The sequence below is a fragment of the Acomys russatus genome, chromosome 32 (genome assembly GCF_903995435.1).
Source record: "Acomys russatus chromosome 32, mAcoRus1.1, whole genome shotgun sequence".
NCBI lineage: Eukaryota > Metazoa > Chordata > Mammalia > Rodentia > Muridae > Acomys > Acomys russatus.
The window spans coordinates 23,121,559-23,144,753 of record NC_067168.1 but is presented as its reverse complement, the minus strand read 5'-3'; the positions used below and the strand labels follow the sequence as shown (position 1 = coordinate 23,144,753).

At 45.4% G+C, this 23,195-nt stretch overlaps 2 protein-coding genes across 11 annotated transcripts in view; one reads left to right on the top strand and one right to left on the bottom strand.

Moving 5' to 3' along the window:
- Positions 1 to 3,820, top strand: part of Atp1b3 (ATPase Na+/K+ transporting subunit beta 3) — a 35,789-nt gene extending 31,969 nt beyond the window's left edge. For both annotated transcript variants that reach the window (XM_051140670.1, XM_051140671.1), the window contains exons 6-7: positions 804 to 890; positions 3,169 to 3,820. In XM_051140670.1, coding sequence (XP_050996627.1) covers positions 804 to 890; positions 3,169 to 3,339 — 258 coding nt within the window. In that variant the 3' untranslated portion in view covers positions 3,340 to 3,820. The remainder of the gene's footprint in view (positions 1 to 803; positions 891 to 3,168) is intronic.
- A 14,429-nt stretch (positions 3,821 to 18,249) lies between these two features.
- Positions 18,250 to 23,195, bottom strand: part of Tfdp2 (transcription factor Dp-2) — a 124,519-nt gene continuing 119,573 nt past the window's right edge. For 5 of the 9 annotated variants that reach the window (XM_051140666.1, XM_051140669.1, XM_051140667.1 and 2 more), the window contains 2 exons: positions 18,826 to 18,931; positions 18,251 to 18,649 (listed from right to left, as the gene is read on the bottom strand). In XM_051140666.1, coding sequence (XP_050996623.1) covers positions 18,466 to 18,649; positions 18,826 to 18,931 — 290 coding nt within the window. In that variant the 3' untranslated portion in view covers positions 18,251 to 18,465. Of the gene's footprint in view, positions 18,650 to 18,825; positions 18,932 to 23,195 lie in introns of all 9 variants that reach the window. The other 4 variants (XM_051140660.1, XM_051140661.1, XM_051140663.1 and 1 more) reach the window with 1 other exon arrangement.

Genomic DNA, 23,195 nt, shown 5'->3' with positions numbered 1-23,195 from the left:
CAGAAGTCTTAATTGGATCCAAAGCCCCTGGTGTTTAGTAGTGCCTGTCAGTTTGAGGTTGGCTTGTTGGGGTTTGTGTTTATTTAGTGCTGGGGCTCAAGGCTCCCATTCATGAAATGTGCAGATACATAGTGATTGACAAAGAGTTTTAGTGCTTTTCTCTACTTATTCATGGGAACTATGGATGCTTTTTCTGTTGGTCACATCATGGTTTTTACAGTTCTGAACAGTAACCTTGACCCACCTCTGGGTCTGAGTGCTGCTTTCTTGCTTGTTAGCTTGTGGGCATCATTACTTTCCAGCCTAGAAGCACAGTATTTCATCCATCTTGGGGAAACCTCAGTCCAAACTTAATGGTGAGCAGCTGGCTTTGCACCAGTGGAGGGCAGATAATAGTTCATAGGCAGTGGGAGCAACTGTAACTGAGGAGACACTCATGGAGTGCAGCAGGGGATGTGAGGAGAACCTGGGTGGCTTATTTTGAAGCAATTCATTATGTGAAATTTGTATTGAGGCTGTGCAGCCAGGTATGGTAGTGCATGCCTGAAATCCTAGCACTTGGGAGGCTGAGGTGGGCCGATTGCCATGCTTTTAAGTCAAGGCTGGGCTACACAGTGAGTGACACCTGTCTCAACAGCGACAAGTCATCCTCAGAAACACACTTGTGTTTGTGTTTGTGGCTGAAGCATCTTACGGGAATCTCTTCACTTTTGTCCTAATTGATAACTGTCAGTGATTATAAACATAGTTTTAAAAAATCTTTACTGTGACCTAAAAAAGATTTCTTTTGTTTTCAACTCTAGGATACAATCGCAGCAAATATATCAACTTATCCTGATCATGGACTTATAGACTTGAAATATTTTCCATATTATGGGAAAAAACGGCATGTAAGTATTTAGAGTCCTCTTAGGATACTGCCTGCATTGAGGCAGCCCATGTATCTAGGCGCACACATGTGTGTTATTTGTTCATCATCCACATTGTTGTTGGGGTTTTTAACAAATGGGGAGAGGGGTTGGTGAGATGCTCTTCCAGAAGTCCTGAGTTCAGTTCCCAGCAGCCTCATGGTGGCTCACGACCACTGATCAAGGGATCTGATGCCCTCTTCTGGCATGTAGGTGTACATGCAGGCAGAGCAAGCCTATATTTAAAAAAAAAAATTCAAGTACAAATAGGTAGAGTGAAGATGCTGTGCTGACTGAGCACAGTAGAGCTTTCATCCAGATTCAAGGATGGTGGTTTTCAGAAAACCAGCTTTGCTTTTGTTTGAAAAATAATATGCACTCTTTACTGGCCAGATGTAAAAATGCATTATTTAAGACACACAGTATTTTGTGATTTTTAAGCTTTTGAAGCATATGTACATAAAGCTGTCTTATAAAGTTTTATCTGTGTGTGTGTGTGTGTGCGTGCGCACATGTGTGTATAGTATTTTTGTTTTGTTTTTCCCAGACAGGGTTTTTCTGTGTATCCTTGGCTGACCTTGATACTTCACTTTGTAGACCAGGCTGGCCTTGAACTCACAGTAGTCTGCCTGCTAAGGCCTGAGCCACCACACCGTCTGTTTTGCCATATTTTAAAACTTACTTTGAAATTATTCCCACAAAATGCCCAGAACAGTATATTTTCTGAAAGCACATTACCAGATCCTGTATCTTACCCATTGTCTTAGTAGTTTCATTGCTGTGGGAAGACACCATGACCACAGCAACTCTTCTAAAGGACAACATTTCAGTGGAGCTGGCCTACAGTTCACTACCATCATAGCAGGAAGCATGGCAGCATCTAGGCAGACATGGTGCTGGAGGAGTTGAGAGTTCTACATCTTGAACAGCAGGCAGCAGGAGACTGTGTGCCACACTGAGCAGAGCGTGAACATAGGAGACTGCTTCACATGGGCCAAGCATTCCAGCACACAAGTCTATGGGGCCATGCCTATTCAGACCACCATAGCCACGGATGGATTTTTTTTTCATCGTGCTTGTAAATTAGTCCCTGGTGGTGGCTTTATTCTGAAGTGCACAGCATGCATTTCCTAGATATGAGGACACTAATGCCCACTGTGCTTCTCAGTAGACCTTAACACTGTCCTGTCCCTGTACCCATTTTAGACATTCTTGAAATGTCCCCCTGTCCCAGCATTGGCCTTCACAGCAGAATAAGGCGCCTTCCTTGCAGTAGACGCCTTGCTGTGGCAGCTGAGCAGCCTGTGGCCTGGAGAAACTTCTTACTCCTCTGCTTTCTGTTTCTATATGCTTCAGAGTGAGGTTGGGACTTTGGGGAAGGCGCTGGATAGGAGTTTGTATGCATGGTGCAGGTTTTTGGTTTTGGAATTATTCTTGTGATTAAATTGATTTGTGTATTTTTTGAGGAGAGTGAATATATCCTTCTCAAATCACATGGGCAGGGGCGTTACTGACTGGCTCTGTTACCAGGTGACGACGGTCTCCTAAGATGGTCAGTCAGGCTTCACGCTGTGAAGTTACACTTTGGTTGTTCATCAGTAAGTATGTGAGGAGAATAGAAACTTAAGACAGTTTATGTATCTGCTTTTCTGTAAAGTTGTTGTCATTGCTGGAGTCAGTTACCAGTAGAATTGTTCCTACATACTGGCCACAGTGATCACAAGCCGTGCTGTACATGTCCCAGTTGTGCTGTGTGTATTAGTGAAATAATCAGAATGGTTGAGCTTATGAGTACTTGTCAAATACAGTAATGTATAACTGAGCCCATGGCAAATATACATCATTTTTAAGCATGCATGGAACAGTTGGAATCTCATAAAAATACATTAAGTGGAATTTATTAACCAATAAGTTAGGATCAGAATACAATAATGCTGTAACTTTAAAATAGCTAGGAGTCGAGGCATTCAGTGGATGAGTCAAATGATGGGTGCAGCCACCAAACAGGAAGCCCTCCAAAGCTACGCTACGGAAACTTCCATAGTAAGAAGAAAGGCAACAGACCTAGAATAGGCTGTCCGTAGACTTTACAAAGTAGATCAGGTGTGGTGGGACATGCTTATATCCCTAACTCTTGGAAGCTGAGGCAGGAGGCTTGAAAAATGTCAAATCAGCCTGAGCTATAAATTGAAGCTGAGTTCCTAAGTGTAGGTGAAATTAACAAAAGAATTGGAACTAATGTTTGTCCCTCGCTCGCCAGGTTGGCTATCGACAGCCGCTAGTTGCCGTCCAGGTCACCTTTGATTCTAGCGCTACCAAGAAAGAAGCAACAGTTGAGTGCAAAATTGACGGATCACACAACCTAAAAAACCAGGATGAACGTGACAAGTTTTTGGGACGAGTTATGTTCAAAGTCACAGTGCGTGCCTAGGAGTAGAGCATCTCTACAGAATAAATGTCGTGCTGTCTCCATTTTGTATCAGCTGGACCTGCCATTCTAGGATTATGAGGCCACCTTGGAGGAGGAGGTGGTGTGGTACACACACTGGGGTGACATCATAATGTGCTTCCAGATCATAGTGTTAAGTGTCCTGAAGTAACTGCCTGCTGCCTCTGCTGCCCTTTGAACCAGTGTACGGTCGCCATAGGGACCAGTGAGCTCCCAATCCCAAACATGCCGAGTGGGGGTCTCGTCTTCTGTGTGTGTAATTGCCAAACGTCTAAAGCTTAATGTGCTGTGCTGTGTAAATATTGTATGGATTTAACACTGGTAACTGTCATATTTTGATGCCAACAAAGTTTTAGGGATAAAATGGTACCTTGCCAACATCAAGTGACTATAGCTGCAGGAAATGTGTGAGAAGGTTCTGTATGTGAGGTGGAAAAACAAAATAAAAGAGGATCTGAAAGTATTAGCTTCCGTTCTGTGTATGTGTGAGTGTGTGCCTGTGTGTGTGCTTTAAATTATTTTTTACATGCTGAATTAGACGGGATCGATCTTTTATTGAGAGGATGACTACATACTTTTAGAAAGTATGTACTTTTAAAAAGTAGTACATACTTTTAAAATACTAATGGGGTGATTTTGATTGATGGAATCAAGTCTTCCACATTCAGGTATCTTAAACCATAGATGAAACAGCATTTTTTGGGTGAATGTGCACCTTTTTTTTTTTGTTTTTTGTATAGTTTTTAAAAAAATGTCTTGTTACTGCTTTTACTTAGCAGACTATGGACCCTAATAAAAATATATATTGTGAAACACGAAAACTTCAAACTGATTCAAAACTTGGAACATATGATGGAGTCTTCTTTCACACCTTGGCTGGCGCCCTGGACTGTCCCTGCGGGTTTAGGTCTTGCTAGGACCGTTATAACTGGAGCTCCCTTCTCTTTGTACTGAGGACACTCTTTCATTTGACCTGTGGGTTTCTTTTTCTTTTCTTTTTTTTAAACGTGTTTGTCTGATAGCATGCATACATGTATGTACGCCACCTGAGTGCCTAGTGAGGTCAGAAGGGACTTGGAGCTACAAGATGGTTGTGAGCTGCCGTGTAGGTGCCTTGGTCCTCTGGGCGAAACAGCCTGTGCTCCTAGCCAGTGGGCAGCCTCTCCAGCCCCTCATTTTTTAAAGAGCTGTTTTCTCATGGTTGGCGCAGAGCCACATTCTAAGGTTTTCTGTGATCTGTAAACCAGGCCCGGCGGGACAGAACCTAGCTGGCTCGGGTTGACTGTTTGGAAAACTGTTTGGAAAAGCAGCCTTAGAAAAAAATCAGGTACTCTTGCAAGCCAGATGTGGCTTCTGTGCTCTGGAGGTGGTCATGCTGCTCTGCGAAGCTCTGCTCATCATTGTCACCGAGTCAGTGATAAAGATGTCACCTCTTCGTTGCAACCGAACTCAGTGAGTCTTGCCAAATTCAAACTTTCTCTAGGTTTTTTTCCTTCTTTGTGCTTTTCATGTCTTGATCTTGCTATGTGGTTTCAGACGGCCTTGAACTATCAAGTCATTGCCTTAGTCACTTTTATTGCTATGAAGAGACACCATGACCAAAGCAACTATTTCCAGAGGAAGCATTTAATTGGGAGCTGGCTTACAGTTTCAGAAGGTTTGTTATGGTGGTGGGAAGTATGGCAGCATACAGGCAGATGCTGAAGCAGTGACTGAGAGCCACGGCCTCATCAACAGGCAGCAGACAGACTCTGGCCCACGCCAGGCAACACACTTCCTTCTAATCCTTACCGTGTCACTCCCCGGTGACTTAAGCATTCAAATATGTGAGCCTGTGGGGCCATCATTGAGACCACCACAGCCTTCCTGCCTCAACCACCCAATTCCTATTAAGAACGTAAAGTAAGAAGGAAAGATTACAGCTCTGTATAGCATGGCACACACAGCTGAGTTCTGTGAGCCAGGCCATCCTGGTCTTCTAGAGTCTCCAAAAAGAGATTGTAGGTATGCAAGAGAAAAGTCCTTAGTAGCTGTCAACTTCGGCTCACATGCCATTTCTATAAACTATTTCATTAAATTTGTATTTGTGTTTAAAAACTTAAGGTCTGTGAACGTACGTCAGTGCTTGCCTAGTGTGTATGAGGCCCTGGTTTCAGTACCAGTCACACAAGCGTAGTGTTATTTCTGTGCTAATGAACATACTTAAGAGCAGAATGGAGGAGGTGGAGAGATGGTTTAGCAGTTAAGAGCACTGGGTTCGGTTTCCAGCACCACCCACAGCTGGTTCACAACTCCAGTTCCAGGGGATCCGATGCCCTCTTCTGGCCTCCCCAGACAACACGCACCCAAGTCAAGTGCACAGCCATACATTCAGGTTTAAAAAAAAAAAAAAGGGGTTTAAAGTAGAAGAGATTTGCATAGCAAGAATGATGTCATCCCAAGAGAGGTGGATTCTGAAGAGCAGGGACATAGATGTAAGTCCCTAAATCTTACTGTTTTGTTTTTGTTTTTTCCTGGCTGTTTTTGGACTTGGCCCAGCTCTGACATGTGACTTGAGCTGACCTCAGCTCTTCTGGTTCTGGGTTTTTTTTTTTTGTTTGTTTGTTTGTTTGTTTGCTTGCTTTTGTTTTGTTTTTCCATCTGCTGAGGTTTGAAGCATACTGAGTAGAAGGACACAGTCTTTAAACTTGAAGGAAACAGGACAGAGCCTAGGAGTTAGCATGGTTCCACTGAGGGCAGTGCTGTGCAGGGGGCACAGGGGTGGTGCTCAGGACTAGATCATTCCAGATGCCCCTCTGGAACTGGTGTGGAAATGGTGTTTTGTTGAGAGGCAGGGTGAGTAGGAGCTGGGTCTGAGTCCTGCGTGTAATGAGTTGAGTTTAGGGATGGAGGATAGCTGGCCTTGTGTTCCATGCATAGTGAGTTGGACTAGGAATGGAGGGAGCCATGGGTCAGTTGGCATCTGCTCCAGATTTTCCTCAGAACTTAGGATATACACACAGTTGTCTGTGCATGTCACTCCCTGCCAGGCTATGAGTCTATCTCCAGGAACCTCTGCTGGCTTTTCATTCAGAGCAGAGGGATGGAGCAGCCAGCTTGCACCTTGGTGACTGAGACTAGCACTTAGCCAAACTGTCCAGTAGGTGGAGAAGGTTTGCTGTCAGTTATTTGGCTAAATCACGGCATTTTGAACCAGTGTGCAATATTCCTGACTAAAGGAAAAATTGGAGGTAAGTTTTAAAAGAGTTACAAGCTGTTTTGTATTTGGAACTGGGAGCTGGAAAGTTTTATTTTGGTTTCAAGATGACTGTCGATCTGTCCCCCTGTGAACAGTTGGGCTTCCGGGCGAGTCCTATCCAGAAGGTTCTATGAGGAGAATAGGTGGTTTCCTTCAGGTGTTCGGAGGTGAGATGGGATCCTATGGGGCAGACCAGGTAGCAGAGCTGCCTGGCACTGAATGTGGAGCCTCTACAGAGGCCCTCTCAGATTCAGATCACAGTTCAAACAGCATGAGTCAGCTTCCATTTTTGAATAAGAATAGAGAATTGGCTTTCAATCCTGTTTAAATTGGGCTGCTTAGAAATCCTGGGCAAATTGCTTAGCTGCTGAGCTCCAGTTATCTGCAAAGTGAAAGTAATCCCACCCTTGACATTAGTCAGAGCACACGGTGTGCAGACATACAGTACGTTCTCAAGTGCTCAACCTCCTTTTGAGGCTTCACATTTGTTGAGAGCATCTTCCTGCAAACTGAACACCACCCGGTTCTGCTACTGAGATTGAGCATTTATTTATTTGTCACCCAGAGAGGGGAGTCTGGGCAAAGCAGTGGAAGAGCCACACATAGTGCCTGGAACAACAGTCCATGCGTGGCCTAGGTTTTGGCTACTGTTAGAAGTGACAAGATAAACTTGCATTTTAAAAACAATCAAAATTTACTCGAGTCAAGACAAGTGCTTAAGGAAAAATTCATAAAGGGACTGACCGTGTAAATCTGTCCTCACAGACTGTGGCCTTAGAGTGACCAAAGGATCCTCATAAGAACATGTAACATTTGACTTTTACCAGCCAGCTAGGTCTGGATTTGTTCAGAGGCATAATTGTCTAGCCCTGGAAGGAGTGTGGAATGGAAGCAGGCGTGTCAGATTGTCCTGAGACCATGGGAGGCAGAAGTTGGTCCTTGCAGAGGAAGATGTAATAGGCCCGGACCAAATGCCAGATCAAAGACTACTCTCTGACTTGGGCTAGTCTGTGTAAAATTTAGGTTTTACATACTCTTTCTAGGTCTGAGGGCTGCCCTAGAGGAGACAGGGGGCTGCTTTAATTTATTCCTGGCCTATCTGGAAACATGTACCAGGTTTGAGCCTCTGGCCCTGGACAGAGCTATGTGGCTTTGGGTCTTCAGGAATAGTTTACGGAATGGGGTTCCATGTTTAGGGCCAGTGATTACTATTACACACGCCCTGGCTGTTTATTTTGATTAACGGGGTTATTCAGGAACAAAACCAAAAGCCAACCGTTTAAATTTCATTCTCTCTACTGGTCTCTTGCTGTTTTAGATACTTCAATGTCTATGTATGTGTACCATGTGTGAGCCTGGTCAGAAGGGGGTGTCAGGTCTAGAACTGGAGTTGGAGATGTTTGTAGGCCACCATCTGCTGGGGGAACTGAACTTGGATCCTCTGTAAGAGCAACAGATGCCCTTAGCTGCTGAGTCATCTCTCCAGTGTACCTTTCTACTGTTGTGATAACATGACCAAGGCAACTCACAGAAGGAAGAGCCTATGGTTCCAGAGGTTGAAGAGTCCCATCACAGCAGGGAAGTAACAAGCATGGCAGCAGGAGCTCACAGTCTTGAACCTCAAGCATGAAGCAGAGAGAACTAGGAGTGGCCCTCAAAGTCCACCTCCAGTGACTACTTTCTCCAACAAGACCACACCTCCTAAGCCTCCAATCACCGCCTACTGGCGACCAGATGTCCTAACACCTAAGACTACTGGAGCCATCTCAAACGGCCATACTTGCCTTCTGTGGCTTTTACAGTAAGGAGACCAAGCTGCTTTGGTAACAGGAAAGGAACAGGCAATAGTTGCCTAGGGACAGCCATGGTGTCCCCGAGTAGCTTGGAGGCAGAAGCAGGAAAGAGGAAAGGTAGCGTGAAGAACGGGAGAATAAGAGGGCACAGCAGGGCAGCCAGAGGCGATGAAGACTGCAGGCCTGGAGAGGTTCCTGGGAGCTGCCAGGCCTTGAAGGGCCTCAGCCTTCCTGAGGCTTGGGAACTGGAATGCTACCTAACTCTCAGCTACTATTCCTAGCTGCTGCTTGGAGCTAAGGAATTCACAAGCTGCTAAATACCAGGCCACCAGTGTCAACACCAGCTATAAGCCTCCGCATTGGGCACCTGGAGCCATGAATGGCTGTCATCTAAGACCCAGACCTTCAAGTCTTGAGACGTCTGAGACTAGCACTGAAGGACTGGTCACATCTGGAACCTGAGTACAGAGCCGCCCCTTGCAAGGGCCTGGACCTAAGACCCTGCCATAGTCTCGCTCTCTGTATGTCCCTCTCCTGCTCAAGTGTCCGGGAAGGTGCTGAAGAAGACAGCTGCACAAAGCACATGTTGATGCTGTCTTTACCTGCTCATGGCTGAAGCATCTAGATTTTTGTAAGTTTATGTTTTGTTTTGTTTTGTTTTTGAGACAGGGTTTCTCTGTGTAGCCCTGGCTGTCCTGGAACTTACTCCAGACCAGGCTGGCCTCGAACTCACAGAGTGTTCTCTGCCTCCCTCTCCCCCTCACCCCTAAAGTGCTGTGATGAAAGGTGTGAGATTTTCCTTGCTGTACCCATCGGCCAGTATTCTTCCCAGCTGCCCACACCCAGGTATGGAAGGTCACAGTGGATTGTGGTTGGAGCTGTCTGGTACTGGAGTGAGCGTGGGGTAGGGTGAAGCATTTGTTTAGTATCTGAGACACATGGACAGGTGCCCTCATATTTTCCAGGTCTCTATGGCTACAAGCGTAACCAATCTAGGGGAGGGGGAAGGTGCAATGTGCAAAGGGGCCCAGGAAGGAAGGATAACACGGGGTGTGCTGGGCGTGTACCTCAGACTGGGCCCTGGCCTTCCCAAGAGCTCACTTCCTCTCCTTGGATCGGCTCATTTTATTGCTACTCCGAGCTTGTCACTTCTAGCACAAGGCAAATGCCACACTCCTACAACTTTCTATGCTTTTCTCCTTGAACATTTAAGGCCCAAGAAATAAAGATTCCCCGAAGCAGAAAACAGCTGAGGGGTGAGTGTGGCTGGGAAGCAGCCATTAATCTTTCCCTCTACTTCCATGTGCTCCCGCCACAGAGAGCCAAGTTCTTAGGAAGTCCCCAAGCACCACAAGGTAACTGTGACACAGGACAGGACTCCACCAGGAGAGTGCAAAACCCAACTATTCCTCTACTAAGAGTGATTTCTTCTTAAAAGTTTTGGAGCTCTCTGGGTAAAGTGCCTGCTGCACAAGTATGGCGGTCTGAGTTAGGATGCCCAGCACGCACACATGCTCAGTGCAGGGCTAGAGAGGTGGCTCAGTGGTTAAGAGTGCTTGTTACTCTTGCCGAGGGCCTGAGTTTGATTCCCAGCACCTGCATGGTGGCTCACAACCATCCATAATTATGGTTCCACCCTCATTCTGACTTCTGTGCACACTAAGCACACATGGGGTGTACGTGCATACATGCAAACAGAACACATTTAAATCTTGCTGAGTAGTGGCAACACACCTTTAATCCCAGCACTTGGGAGGTAGAGGCAGGTGGATCTCTTGAGTTTGAGGCCAGCCTGATCTACAGAGCGAGTTCCAGAACAGCCAGGACTACAAGAGAAACCCTGTTTCCGAAAACCAAACCAGACAAACAAGGCCCAGACTGGTGGCATGTGTCTCTTAACCCAGTGGTAGGGCAAGGGAAAATGAGACAGGAAGGTTCCAAGTGCTTGCTGAGCAACCAGTCTCAAAAAACTAAAGTTGAAGGGCAGTGAGATGGCTCCACAGGTAAAGGTACTTACCACTCCAGCCCAGAGGACTGAGTTCAGGCCTGTTCAGTTCTATGTGAAGGCAGAAAGAAAAAACTGACTCTGTTATTGCCCTCTGGCCTCCGTGCATGTATTGGTGCTCAAGTACACACAAATATCACATACAGACAAGGTTGTAGCTTAATCATAGGGCACTTGGCTAGCACATGTGAGAACTTAGTTCTATCCACACACAGTAACCTACACACAAACAGATGCGGATTACCAAGAAACAAATATCTTAACACTGTTACACAACGTGACAAGCTATAGGAAAAAAGAAATGATTTGAGCAGTGTTCCTTATTTCGCCCAGCATGGCTCAGAACTGCTCTGTAACTGAGAATGGCCTTAAACTTTAAGTTCTCTTGTTCCATCCTCCCTCAGTTTCCCCACTGCAGGTGTATGTGTGCCATGTCCAGTTGAAATATATGACCATGCTGGGCAAGGGGCCACCTGCCTTTAATCCCAGCACTCGGGAGGCAGAGGCAGGCAGATCTCTGTGAGTTCGAGGCCAGCCTGGTCTACAAAAGTGAGTTCAGGACAGCCAAGGCTACACAGAGAAACCCTGTCTTGAAAAAACAAGGGGGAAAAAAAAAGATTGTGGTATGGGAATTGGAATACTATAAACAGTTTTTAAGCGATGTCAAGTGGTAACTAACCTCAGGTCTTCTGCTACATTAATGACCGGTTTTGCTAATCCATGGGCTTAGACAACAATGCTTTAACAACCAGGAAATCACAGCAGCTGTAGGTATTTGTTGAGTCTTGTGAATGGGGCCTGATAAACAGCAGACTGCTCCCAGCAAGGGCTGCCAAGGATGCTGGAGTCTTCATCTTGACAGAAGTGCCAGCCTTCCCTCAGGATCTGAAGCCCAGCAGCACTGGCTTCCAACTGGTAAGCTGCTGTCCCCAAAGTCTACTGTGCCACCCTGCTTTCCCGTGTCTGTCTGTCCATAGCACTTACCCGCTCAGGCTTTCCCCTTCTGCCCCTTGTCTCCTTTGCCTCAATGACTGAGTTGTCCCAGCCTGTCCCAGGAAGCACCTGCCTCCTTGGCCCAAGCCCAGCCCTGATTTGCTTAGGCTTTTGCCCTCCAGCCTTTGAGAAACCTTTCGGGAAGGATTTGGGGTAAGGAGAAAATAAGGGGAAACCCTGTCTAGGCACGCTTATTTCTCTGGCCAGGCTTGCCTTCTGCCTGCACAATCGGCACAGAGACAAGTTCCTTGGCACCAGCCCAGCAGAGAGGTCCCAGCCGCGCTCATGGTAGTGACCCTCAAGTGGGGATATACAGAAATGCCCCCTGAAAAACTGCTCAGAAGCCTGAAGCTTGTGCTGCCCACAGCGATGGCGTACTCTGTGTCCATTTGGAACTCAGCGGATGGCACCAAAGCCCTGAGCTTTTCAGCTGCTTGCCTTGTCTGCTGTGCTGCCAGCCATAACGAAAGCTGCTGGCCAGATTACCGTTTGCCTGCCTGTTTGGGCTGGGAAAGGGGACGGGTGTGCTGACCACCCTCTGAGCAATATCACCTCATGACAGGCATCTTCATATGCCTTTATTCTTTCAACAAGCCTTGGGTTGTCCTCCCTCCTCCCCTCCCTCCCTTTTTGAGAGAGGTATCATATAATCCAGTTTTGAACTCAAGATCTTTTTTCCTATCGTAAACTCTTGAATCCCAGGAGTATAGGAATGCATCACGATTCTCAGCTTGGTTTTTTAAAAAATAGTTTGCAGGTGTCGAAGTAAAAAACTGTCATTCTCGTCCCCGTGGTTGGTCCCCTTTGTGTGGAATGGCCCTTCACTGCTCCACAAGCAAAAAGAAATGTTTGTTTTTGTCAACTTGACACATGATTGTCCTGGCTCTCAGCCTGTGCTCTCCAGCCCCACTGAGTTCTTTTAAAAACCTGCTGGCATGCTGTGATCCTTTAAGTGCCCCACCTCCTGTCCTGTGTGCAGCTTGCTGAGACACATGTCACCTGACCATCTCCTCCCTGGAAAGGTGAGAGCTGCATTGGAAGAAATGCTGAGGTGGTCCTGAGGCCAAATATTACACTTGAAGCTCAAGGACAACAGTGCCTACTGTGTTTTTCTAATGCTGGTAGTATGGGGGGAGACGAGGGCATCGTTCCTAGGATCTTAAAGGTAGTTCTTTATGCTGCCTTCAACGCAGCCTTTGAATTCATGAATTGAACTTAGAACTCTTCCTAGGTGGCAGAGGTGCCTGCCATCCTTTGTGGGCCATACACCCCGGGAAGGCCCTGGGAAGCCGGGTGGCCTACTGACACTGTTACCAGAGGCCTCTGCCAATCCCATAGATTACGTTGATGTTGGGGGTAGCCCTTCGGAGACTCAGAACTAGGGCAAAGGAGGGTTGTGTACTTCCTCACTGGCTGAATGACGACCTCAGCCCTAAACAGTGGGAGGCAGAGAGAGCCCTACAACATCCATTGCCAGCAGCCATTAATGATGACACCAACATTATTTTAAATTATTTATTTTTTTTCTGTATCTTAAATCACAGAATAGTATGATACAATTTGTCTCAAGTTTAACATGTTCATTTCAGATGTTTTCTTCTTTTACAGCATGGACAAAGGTGTTTGGGTTGATGAAAAAAATCTCTCAGAGCTTATTAAAACTACTGCTTCCTAGGCACACCCTGAGCTTGTCTGGAGTGCAGGGAGTGATAAAGTTAAACTCCCTGTCTATTCTGGGTAAGGTGGTCCCTGAGCCACCCTTAGTGGAACACTGCTTAAGACTTGTCGGTTACCTACTGGAAGGCATTTCAAAAAAACAAATAAGTATACAGAAATAGCTCTTCTATAAAAAATCCCATACAAAAATAATAGTATTTATGCAAAGTCTGAGATACTACAAAATAATATATTAGCCTATGTACTTCAGTCTAGGAAGGAAACTCTCTTAAGATGCAGGTGAGATGTGGTTTGCATTTTCCCTTACCTCGCTTAGGAGGCTTAGTGTGTGAGACCAGTGTCTGCTTCATGCAGAAAGAGCGAAGTAACACTTCTGGAGACAGCAGCTAGCAGCACACAAGCAAAGCAAAGCATCTCCAAATGGAAAGCGAGCCACCTGGTGACTTAGGCCAATAGCCTCCTCTCTTCTGTCCAAGGTCAAGTGTGGTATGGTAAACGGGGCACCTTGGCCCTTCACAGCACTGATGGGGGTCCCCAGAACTCAGGCCTCCTGAGCAGCCAGAGCAGGTGCAGGGCTGGTCCCATTGCTCAGGGCGCTGTCCTAGTACTACTGGGAAAAACAGAATAGCAACCTGTAAAGAAGCCACTTTCATAGAGAAGCAGCTGGATCATGGAAGACACTTCAGAATGAAGGGGAAAAAATCCAGAAGATTCTGAACATACAAAACTAGCCCAGCTTTTGTATTCAGATGATGTCTGTCTGAGGTGGAGTAACCTGAGTCTGAAGTCAAGCATGGCAAAGGGACAGCTTCTGAAGTCAAAATTGGTTGGTTACAAGCCACTGTGGCCAGTGGCAACCCCACCTCTCACACCCCTACCAACATGCAGAGTGGACAGGCCCTTGCCTGAAGAGAGTTTCTTGTGACTGTGACCATATCCACCTGGAGTCCTGAGAGGCCCCAAGCTGACACAACTTGGTAGGGCTTGGGAGAAGAGATTCCCTTGGACATTTCAGATTTTTGGCACTTAGTGGCAAGCCTGGAGCTGTCTGGATTGGGCCTGGGAGAAGGCATGCTTTGCAATAGGCAATGGTGGCCTGAGGGAAGTGGCAAGCGGGGCTGCTGAGCACACTCTACAGAGGCTAAGGGCTGCTGGGCCAGGAGCTCTGCATACGTCCCACCTCTGAGAAAGTCCCACACAATGTTCTCACCTTTTTGAGAGATTGTGAGGAAAGAAGCTACAGTGGCTTTTGAAGCAGGGAGGACCAAGGTCCACTCTGCTAGGATGAAAAGGGCCAAAGCACTGGGTCTACAGGGTTTTTCTACGTAAGAATAATCCAAGCTCTTGTCTTTTCTGAAAGAACTGTACAGAACAGATGGTATGAATGAGTAGCTTTCCTCTTGACGCCACGAGAGATGGCCACCTACCAGATTAGTGGTTGTACCTGTCGGGGCTCCCAAGACACAGATGAAAAGGCAAAGTTTTCTGTGCTAATTTTTTTCCCTTAGCATATTTGTGAACAAAGATGTATGTGGGAAAACTGGGTCCTATAAGCTAACTATCAAGCTAAGTAGCTTTTCAGGTATTTTGCTAATATGTAAGAGGCTACTTCCTGAGGCTTGTCATAATTTATAAAGACTTTTTAGCAATTAAAACAAAACTGAAGAATCTTCACATTAGGCTCTCCCCTTTGAGTGACAAGTGTTTGGCTCAAGTTCAGGTGAATAGAACATAGGTGAGTTGAATTAGTGAGCTGGAAGGCACGTTTCTGAGGATCATTTAGGTGATGAGCTGCAGGCTCCTGGCATGTGTGGTGGTCTTTAAAAACTATGTACCAATGAGCACTAGTGTATGGAGGCATTGCCTGAGGTGTATAAAAATAGGGAGCCCCCCCTGGGAAGCTGATTCTTAGGAATCTAGTCTGCATTTCACCAGACAGCACGTATGCAGCATGGGGATCATCTTCCCTGTGTTCAATTTACAAACTAGATCTTTCTATACTGACGACTTAACACATGAATTCTCCATCTCAGATCGCTGGCCTGCAGCGCAGGGTGAGCTCAAGGTAATGAGGCTGACTGAGAACGTCATGGGTTTGCTGCAGTCCTCGCCAGGCTTTCAGGTACTTCAGCTAAGTTTGGTACTTTAACACCCTCCCCCCAAAACAAAGCCTGCCTCATGCTTACCACTAAAGGAACAAAACTGTAAGGCCTTCTGTCACAGCTTTAATGAATAAGGACAACCCATTTTGTTTGGGAAGTGAGCTTATAAAACAGCAGATTTCCTACTCTGGGCGTGGTCACAGCATAAACAGCTGAGGCCATTCCTGTCATCTGCTTATTCTGTCTGTCTGTCTGTGTTCAGAGTGTCTCGGAATTAAGATATTGGTTTAGATTTAGAAACACCAGGGTTAGGAATATGTGTGTGGATACAGGGGCCACTTCTTCATCTGGATCATCTGCCAGGGCACTTTCTTTGTGAGCGCAGGTCTGGGCACTAAAAGTGGTGGAGTGCTGCTACCGCTTCAAGTATAATTGTTGCTAAGAGGAGGAATTATTATCTTCATTCATTCTGCTAAAACAAACAAGCAAAAACAAGTGACAGATTTTTCTCCCCATTGCTTCTTTAAAAGAATCAAATAAGTAAGATACAAATGTCACAGCCACCAGCCTGTTTTCTGGGGTTCTTTTTAGAGGGAGGAGAGATTTGGCTGAGTCCCTTCCTTCCCATGTAAGGCACAATAAATGCAAACACCAAACAGACTTCCAGTGGCTATGGATGAAGGGAAGCCTGCTAAGCACTGAGGACCTACTGCACAAGTGATCAGAGAGTGACAACTGACTGACAATGGTGCTACACACTTGAGAAATAACAGACTGACCGTCAAGAGGGGAAAGCCTCTTGAACTCCTCATTGAGCAGTGTGGCCAGCACCTCTGGGGTGGATAATGCTGTGGACAAGGAACCTAGGTACCTCTCCCACAGAGAAACCCAGATGGTAGGGCCACAGTTTAACTCTTTCCCTTCCATTTCGGTTCCTGCGTTAAATTATGATTCATGTTGTTGGACTCAGAGCAGTATGTTTAGGGGAGATAAAGAAGACCTGAGTTCATCTTTTTCAACATCTCATTTTAGGCCCTTCCCCACCTCCTCCCCCTTTTTGGGGATGGGGGGTATGAGCTCCTTATGTGGCCCTGGCTGGCTTCAAGCCACCAGTGACCCTTTTGCCTGTAAGTATTGTGTTATCACTAGTTTTGAGATGTCCTTAGCGGTACATCATAGCTTGCTTGACAGCATGGCACAGTGATAGCAAGGATGTCCAGAGGTGGGGCACACAAAGGCTGAGTCTTTGATTGGCTCCCTCTACCCCAGACAGGGCCTCATGTAGCCCAGGGCTAGCCTTGAACCATGTAGCTGAGGCTGACTTTCAAGACCTAACTTTCCTGCCTCCATGTCCCAAATGCTGGGGTTAGTGGAAAACAATGTGCCCAACATGACTGCCTGCTTAAAGCCCAAGTTCTGTCAGTGTGAAGCGCACAGCAGCAGGACGCAGGGAAAGGGAAACAGTTCCTTAAGAACTCTTGCAAGGAGTTTGCAGTCTGGTAAAAGGAAGGGATGGAGCGCATGCATTTGCCTTAAGTTCTGAAACATCTTAGGACCAGTCGATCAGTGTTTTGAAGACTAGAAAACATCTGTGGCCCTCGACCTCCAGTTCTTACTAGTCTCCCTTAAGGAAAAATAGACAGAACCAGTAGTGCTAACTAACCTATAGCCTCTGCTGCTGCGTTCTGGATTGTGTTGCTCTGACAGCCCAAGATGTATTCCAGAACTCATGCCAACACAAAACTCTGAAACCTGCCAGGACCTTTGTGCCCCTTGAACACTCTGGGCTTGCACTACAGTTTCCTTCAGGTAGAACGGGTTCCCTATCAAACCTAAGCCACGGCCACACGCTCATATTTATCACTGTTGATGGCCTCATAACATGTTTAATCCAGCCAATGCTTTCGCCTCCAGCTTCAGAAAGGCATCATGGGACAGAACCTGTACTTCCCTCACAGGACTGAAAAGAGCATGAGCTTGGACTGAACTTGTTGAAGAGCTCACAGACACCAGATACACAGGCTAAGGACAAACACCTGTGACTTCAGCTGGCTTCAGAATCGACTCTCCTCTCATTCTTTGCTCCCTTTCAAGGCCTTAATGTGTTAGTGCGTTGAGCTTGGCTTGGCAGTGGATGTCTCAGGAGCACAAGTCACAGACATACTGCAGAATTCTCATGGCATCTTTGGCTTTGAAATCACATATGATATGCCATGCTAGCATGGATGCAGCCAACTGGAGTTTTAACAAAAACACTGAATATTGAGTTAGTTTGAAATGCAATTTACCCAGAAATAAATCTGATAAGGTCATTTTGATAATTAAAATATGAACAAGGTAACATGTACAGGAGAACAATGATGCCCATATTCTTGAAATAAAGTGATGACATTTGGTTCAGTTTCACAAATTGCACATGGTTATATTCATACAGTACTGCAGACAGCTATCGACAAGCAATTTGGTCAAAGGAATTTGCGGCTTTGTTTCACTCTAAATTAAAAGGCTGCATAGCTTTGATTAAAACTATAAGCACAGTTTCCTTCTCAGTAAAACTCCGAATCTAGAATGCTGGCAAAAAGGCAGTGCTGGCGAAGGTTTTAATGCACATGGAAATGCTATTCTATGTGGCTTCCAGAAGTAGCCCTAGTAACTCCTCTGCACCGACACATTACACGTGGTCACTTCAGTTTACTGTCAATTATTCCAAATGTCACCTAGGTACTTAAAAGTTAGCACTTGCTCCCTTCTAGAAGCTAAGGCAGCAGATGCACAAAGCACCTCAGCTAGACTTCAACTAGCTCAGCAGTTCACCTGTGCTCCTCAGGCTGCAAGGACTGCAATCTAGATCCCTCACTGCACACCCAATGGGACTTTCAAGTTCATTTGTGCCTATAAAAGATAGCCCAGTGAGGGAGGAAACAATCAACACTGCACACTGTTCCTTGCAGCAATCTCAAGTCTAAATGCTCACACACTGAGGGGTCTTTAAAGTCCTACCTCCCTGAAAACAAATGAACTTTCTTCACATCTGTTTTTCATGGGTTGCTGCCCCTCCGTTTCTTCAGAAAGCATGCTTTGTTCGCGACGTGCCCTACTGCTCAGGTTTCCTTCACGCTATGTTAACTTCCATTTCAATCATCTCGGCCTTCATAAAATTTGCTGCTTGTGTTTCTCTAGTTTTCACTAAACACAAATGCAAACAAAGGCAAAGACTGAAGCAATCATTTCAAAACACAAGAGCTCACACTAAAGACACACATGAGCATCAGGTATTAAAACACGAGTTCTCTCCTGTCTTTATTCTGGGGAAGAGGAATCCTCCTCCTCATCTTCCTCATCTTCCTCGTTGAAGGAACAGGGGGTCTCGCCGCGGGACTCTGAGCAGTGAGAGGCCGCACTGCTGGACTGGTGACTGTTTGGGGCAAGGAACTGCCCAGTTGCTAAGGCCACTTCAGCATCCAAGCACAACCCTTGGTTTACACTAGCAAGTAAGTTAAAAACACACAGGTTCATTAATGCAGTGTAGACACTTCTTTTTGCACAAGACAGGAATAAATCTGATCCACCCACTGCAGCAGCAACAGCAGCCCTGGCTCTCCCCAGCACAGTCAGCTTTCTGTGGTTTGCTTTTCTCACCTTGAAAAAAAAAATACATACCTTGATTGGGGTGCAGTGGCACCAGTGGTCAGGTCCAAATTTGAAACCGATTGGCTAGAGTTCAAAAGCAGTCCATGATTTAACCAAGAAGGTCCTGTAGAGATATCTGCAAGATAAAATATATTTTTAAAAATAGAGAAAATGTAGGCTCTGAACTCTGTGGCTGTTCTGCTGTGGTTTGAAGTAAGCATGGGTTATATATCCTTTTTTATTTTTTAAAAAGATTTACTTATCGGGTATATAGTGTTCTATCTGCAGGTGTATACCTGCAGGCCAGAAGGCGGCACCAGATCTCATTATAAATGGTTGTGAGCCACCATGTGGTTGCTGGGAATTGAACTCAGGACCTTTGGAAGAGCAGTCAGTGCTCTTAACCTCTGAGGCATCTCTCTAGCCCAGGCTATATGTCTTAGTGATAAATGGTGGACACCTCTCCTGCCCTGTGAAGAACTTTGGTGGTCTTCATCTTTTATTTGGGGGGAGGAGTCACAAATAAATTCTTGAACAAGAATGAAAAAAATAGGAAGACAGACCTCAAGAATAAAGAATTCAGAGTAAAACCACCACTGGTCCCTTTTTCTCCAATGCTTTTCTTTCAAGACATTTCCTTAAAGCGTGTGTGTGTGTGTGTGTGTGTGAAGGAGTGAGTGCGGTGGGGGGTGTTTGAAAGCAGATGCCAATGGAAAGAAGTGTTGGAGTTCCCTGGAGCCAGAGCCTAATATGAACTAAGGAGAAGTATGTGCTCTTAACGACTGGGTTGTCTCTATCTAGCTTTCTGTAAGACCTGACGGAGTAGCTTCCTGGGAACAGTGGTCAGAATGTAGACATCTTGGACATCTGTTGTCTGCACCACAAAACACCAAAATTGTGATGTTAACAGCCAAAGCCAGGGTTGGGATGACACATGAAAAATCAGAAATATAGCCGGACATAGTAGCACATGCCTTTAATGCCAGCCAGCACTCTGTGAGGAAGAGGCCAGCCTGGTCTACAAAGCAAGTCCAGGACAGGCAAGGCTACACGGAGAAACCCTGTCTCGAAGCCCCCTTACCCCCAGAAAAAGAAGAAAAAAAAATCAGAAATACTTTAGCAAAGAAGAAGACATAGTTTATGAATCAGGCAGATGGACAGACTCGTTACCTCTACTGCAGCCTCTCACTTTGTGTACATGCATGATGTGTGCACATGTGTGCAGATGTTTCTTAGACAGGATCTCTCACTGAGACTTAGGCTAGGTCAGTAGGCCAGAAAGCCCCTGGGATCCTCTCACCTGCCTCCCTAGCACTGGATATTAAGTGTACATCATCACATATTAGCAACTGAACCAACTTCCTACCCTGGGGTACTGTCTTTTTAACGAACTCAATACCACTGTTCATCAATGACCTATGCTCCCCTCACCCCACACCCCAGTGTCATTTAACAGTCCTTATTTTAAAAGACCATGCTTTTGCTAGGTGCGGTGGTGGTAGAGCACACCTGTAATCCCAGCACTTGGGGAGGCAGAGGCAAGAAGATCTCTGAGTTTGAGGCCAGCCAAATCTACAGAGCTAGTCCTAGGATAGCCAGGGCTACACAGAGAAACCCTATCTCTTTAAATTAAAAAAAAAAAAAAAAAGCCCGGGCTGGAGAGATGGCTAGGTGGATTAGAGCGCTGTCTGTTCTTCTAGGTCCTGAGTTCAATTCCCAGCAACTCTATAGCTGCTCACACCCATCTATACTAGAATCTGATGCCCTCTTCTGCCCTGAAGGTGCACATGCAGATAGAGCAGTCATACATAAAATCTTAAAAAATAATAAGGCAAAAAGCCCAATACATACTCAGAAAATATACTTTGGTCAAATAAGCTTTTACTGTATTTTTTAATTTACATTTATTTATTTTATTATTTTCAGATCTGTGTATGTATGTTGCTGTGCACATGAGTGTGGAAATCAGAGGACAACTTTAAGCAGTTGGCTTTCTCCTTTGCACGTGTACGTATTGGGGATCAAACTCAGGCCATCAGCCTTGGCAGCAAACATTTTACCCACCAAACCATCTTGTCAGCCGGAGCGTTTGTGTGTGTGCATGTATATGTGTGAGCGTGGGTATGTGCCTGCCATGGTGTGCTTTTGGGAGTTGGTTCTTGCCTTCCAGCTTGTTGAGGCAGGGTCTTGTTTCTGTTGCTGCACTGCATACTCCCAGGGTAGTTGCCCTGCCAGCTTCTGGCTAGTTCTGTCTCTACCTCCTCATCTCCCTGCAGGAATTCTGAGATAAAGACACACACTACCACGTATGGAATTTATGTGGGTTTTGGGGATGAAACTCAAGCAGTCAGGCTTGTGAAGCCCCTGTATTGTACTATTTTTGTAATTACTGTACAAAACTATGGAGCTATGTGTATAAAGGTTAGAATTCTGCCACTTGAGAGACTGTTCCCATGTAGGACTGAGGAAACGAAATGACTACATTAATTTTAGACTGGCCTTGTGAGCCTTTTTCTTTCACAGGCTAAGGCAGCGTGAAAAAAAAAAAAGTTCAATTCTAAGAAGAATAGCAGATTGTGAATACATTTAATAAGAACAAGTCTGAACAAGAAGATGAAATTAAAGCTGGAATCCTGTGCTGAATATGAATTAGTATACAGCTTTCTGCTGGGTCACAGCTATTCAGTTGTGAACACTGCAGATTATATTCCTCTCTACAATGGATTTGGAAAGCCCACGTTTCCATCACATTATTACGGGCTCTGCACCCTGGTTCTCACACTCCTGTCCAAGAGCCACTCCTTCCCTCAGTTCCATACTAAAGCCACATGTCCCTTTGAACTGACAAGAAAATCTGTAGCCCAGTCGGCAGATGAGGTCATGAAGAGATCAAACCCCCGAGCTGCTAATCACCCTGAGCCTTTCCACTGGGAATAAGTGAGAACACGCTCTCTGATTTCCTGAGTAAGCCCTTTCATTCAGACACTGCTGGACTTCCAGTCCGACGAGGCCACTAATGAAACAGCAAGATCTGTGCCAGGAACATGCAGCGAGGGACCAAGGACCAGTGCATAAATGGGACAGATCAGCCAAGGTGCAAGAGGGAACAGCGGTCACACTCGCAGAAGGCAAATGGTACCAACTTAATACATGAAGCATAACAGAAAAATCACAGTCAACAAACTTGTGAGCAAACAGCTAAAGTGAACTACCTTTTTGCTGATATTTGATTGTATACACCTTACAACTAATATTAAAACTCTGTTAAAGAGATGTACAGTGGTGTGAGCCTGTGGTCTCAGCTAGTCTGCAGGCCCTGACAGCAGGGTCACCTGAGCCCAGGAGGTCAGCTCCAGCCTAGACAACGGTGAGAGCCCATCTGGGAAAGAGGAGCAACAACCACCGAAACAAGTGATTAAAATTCTAGATGAAACCAAAACCAGAAATACTTTTAAATGTTCAAGTTACCTTTGCAGAATAGATAATATTGTTGGAATTAGGAAAACCACAGTATTTTCAAATTAGTGAAAAACACATGAATTATAGTGCCCATTTCTTTTTATTAACTATACTTAGTATACTTTTTCAATTTATTAAAAAAGGAAATTATGTCTTATGCTTAAAAAGAAAAATATACAAGTAGCCAATAAATACACGAAAAGATAGAAAACCCTAAGTCATTAGGGAAATTAAATAAAAGTCACTGTGAATTACCACTTCACATCCAGAGTGTGAAATTATAAAGATGGACAGGGCTAAAAGTAACTTGGTGGTAGAGTGTATATTTATGCACAAAGCCATGTATTCAATCACCAGATGGGGAGGGTATTGAGAAGAGTGTTTAAAAAAAAAAAACAGTTCAGGTGGTGGTGGTGGCGGCGGCAGCAGCGGCGCACACCTTTAATCTCAGTACTCAGGAGGCAGAGGCAGGTAGATTGCTTTGAGTTTGAGGCCAGGCTGGTCTACAAAGTGAGTCTAGGACAGCCAAGGCTACACAGAGAAACCCTGTCTCAAAAAACCAAAAAGAAAAATACAAAAACCAACAACCACCCCCCAATGCCCCAAAAAAGCCTCATAGGATTGTAAAATGGTATAGTCACTTTAAAAACCACTGGGCAGCCGGGTGTGGTGGTACACGCCTTTGATCCCAGCACTCAGGAGGCAGAGGCAGGAGGATATCTCTATGAGTTTGAGGCCAGCCTGATCTACAAAGGGAGTCCAGGACAGTCAGGGCTGTACAGAAAAAAAATAACAAAAAAACCCAAAGCATTTGGCCTTTCATAAAGGCCCAACACAGTTCCACTCCAACAAAACTGAAAAGAAAAAAAAAAAAGCCTATAAAAATAAGATACTTACAAAAGAATGCTAAAAAGCAGCGTCATTCAAAATAACCCAAAAGT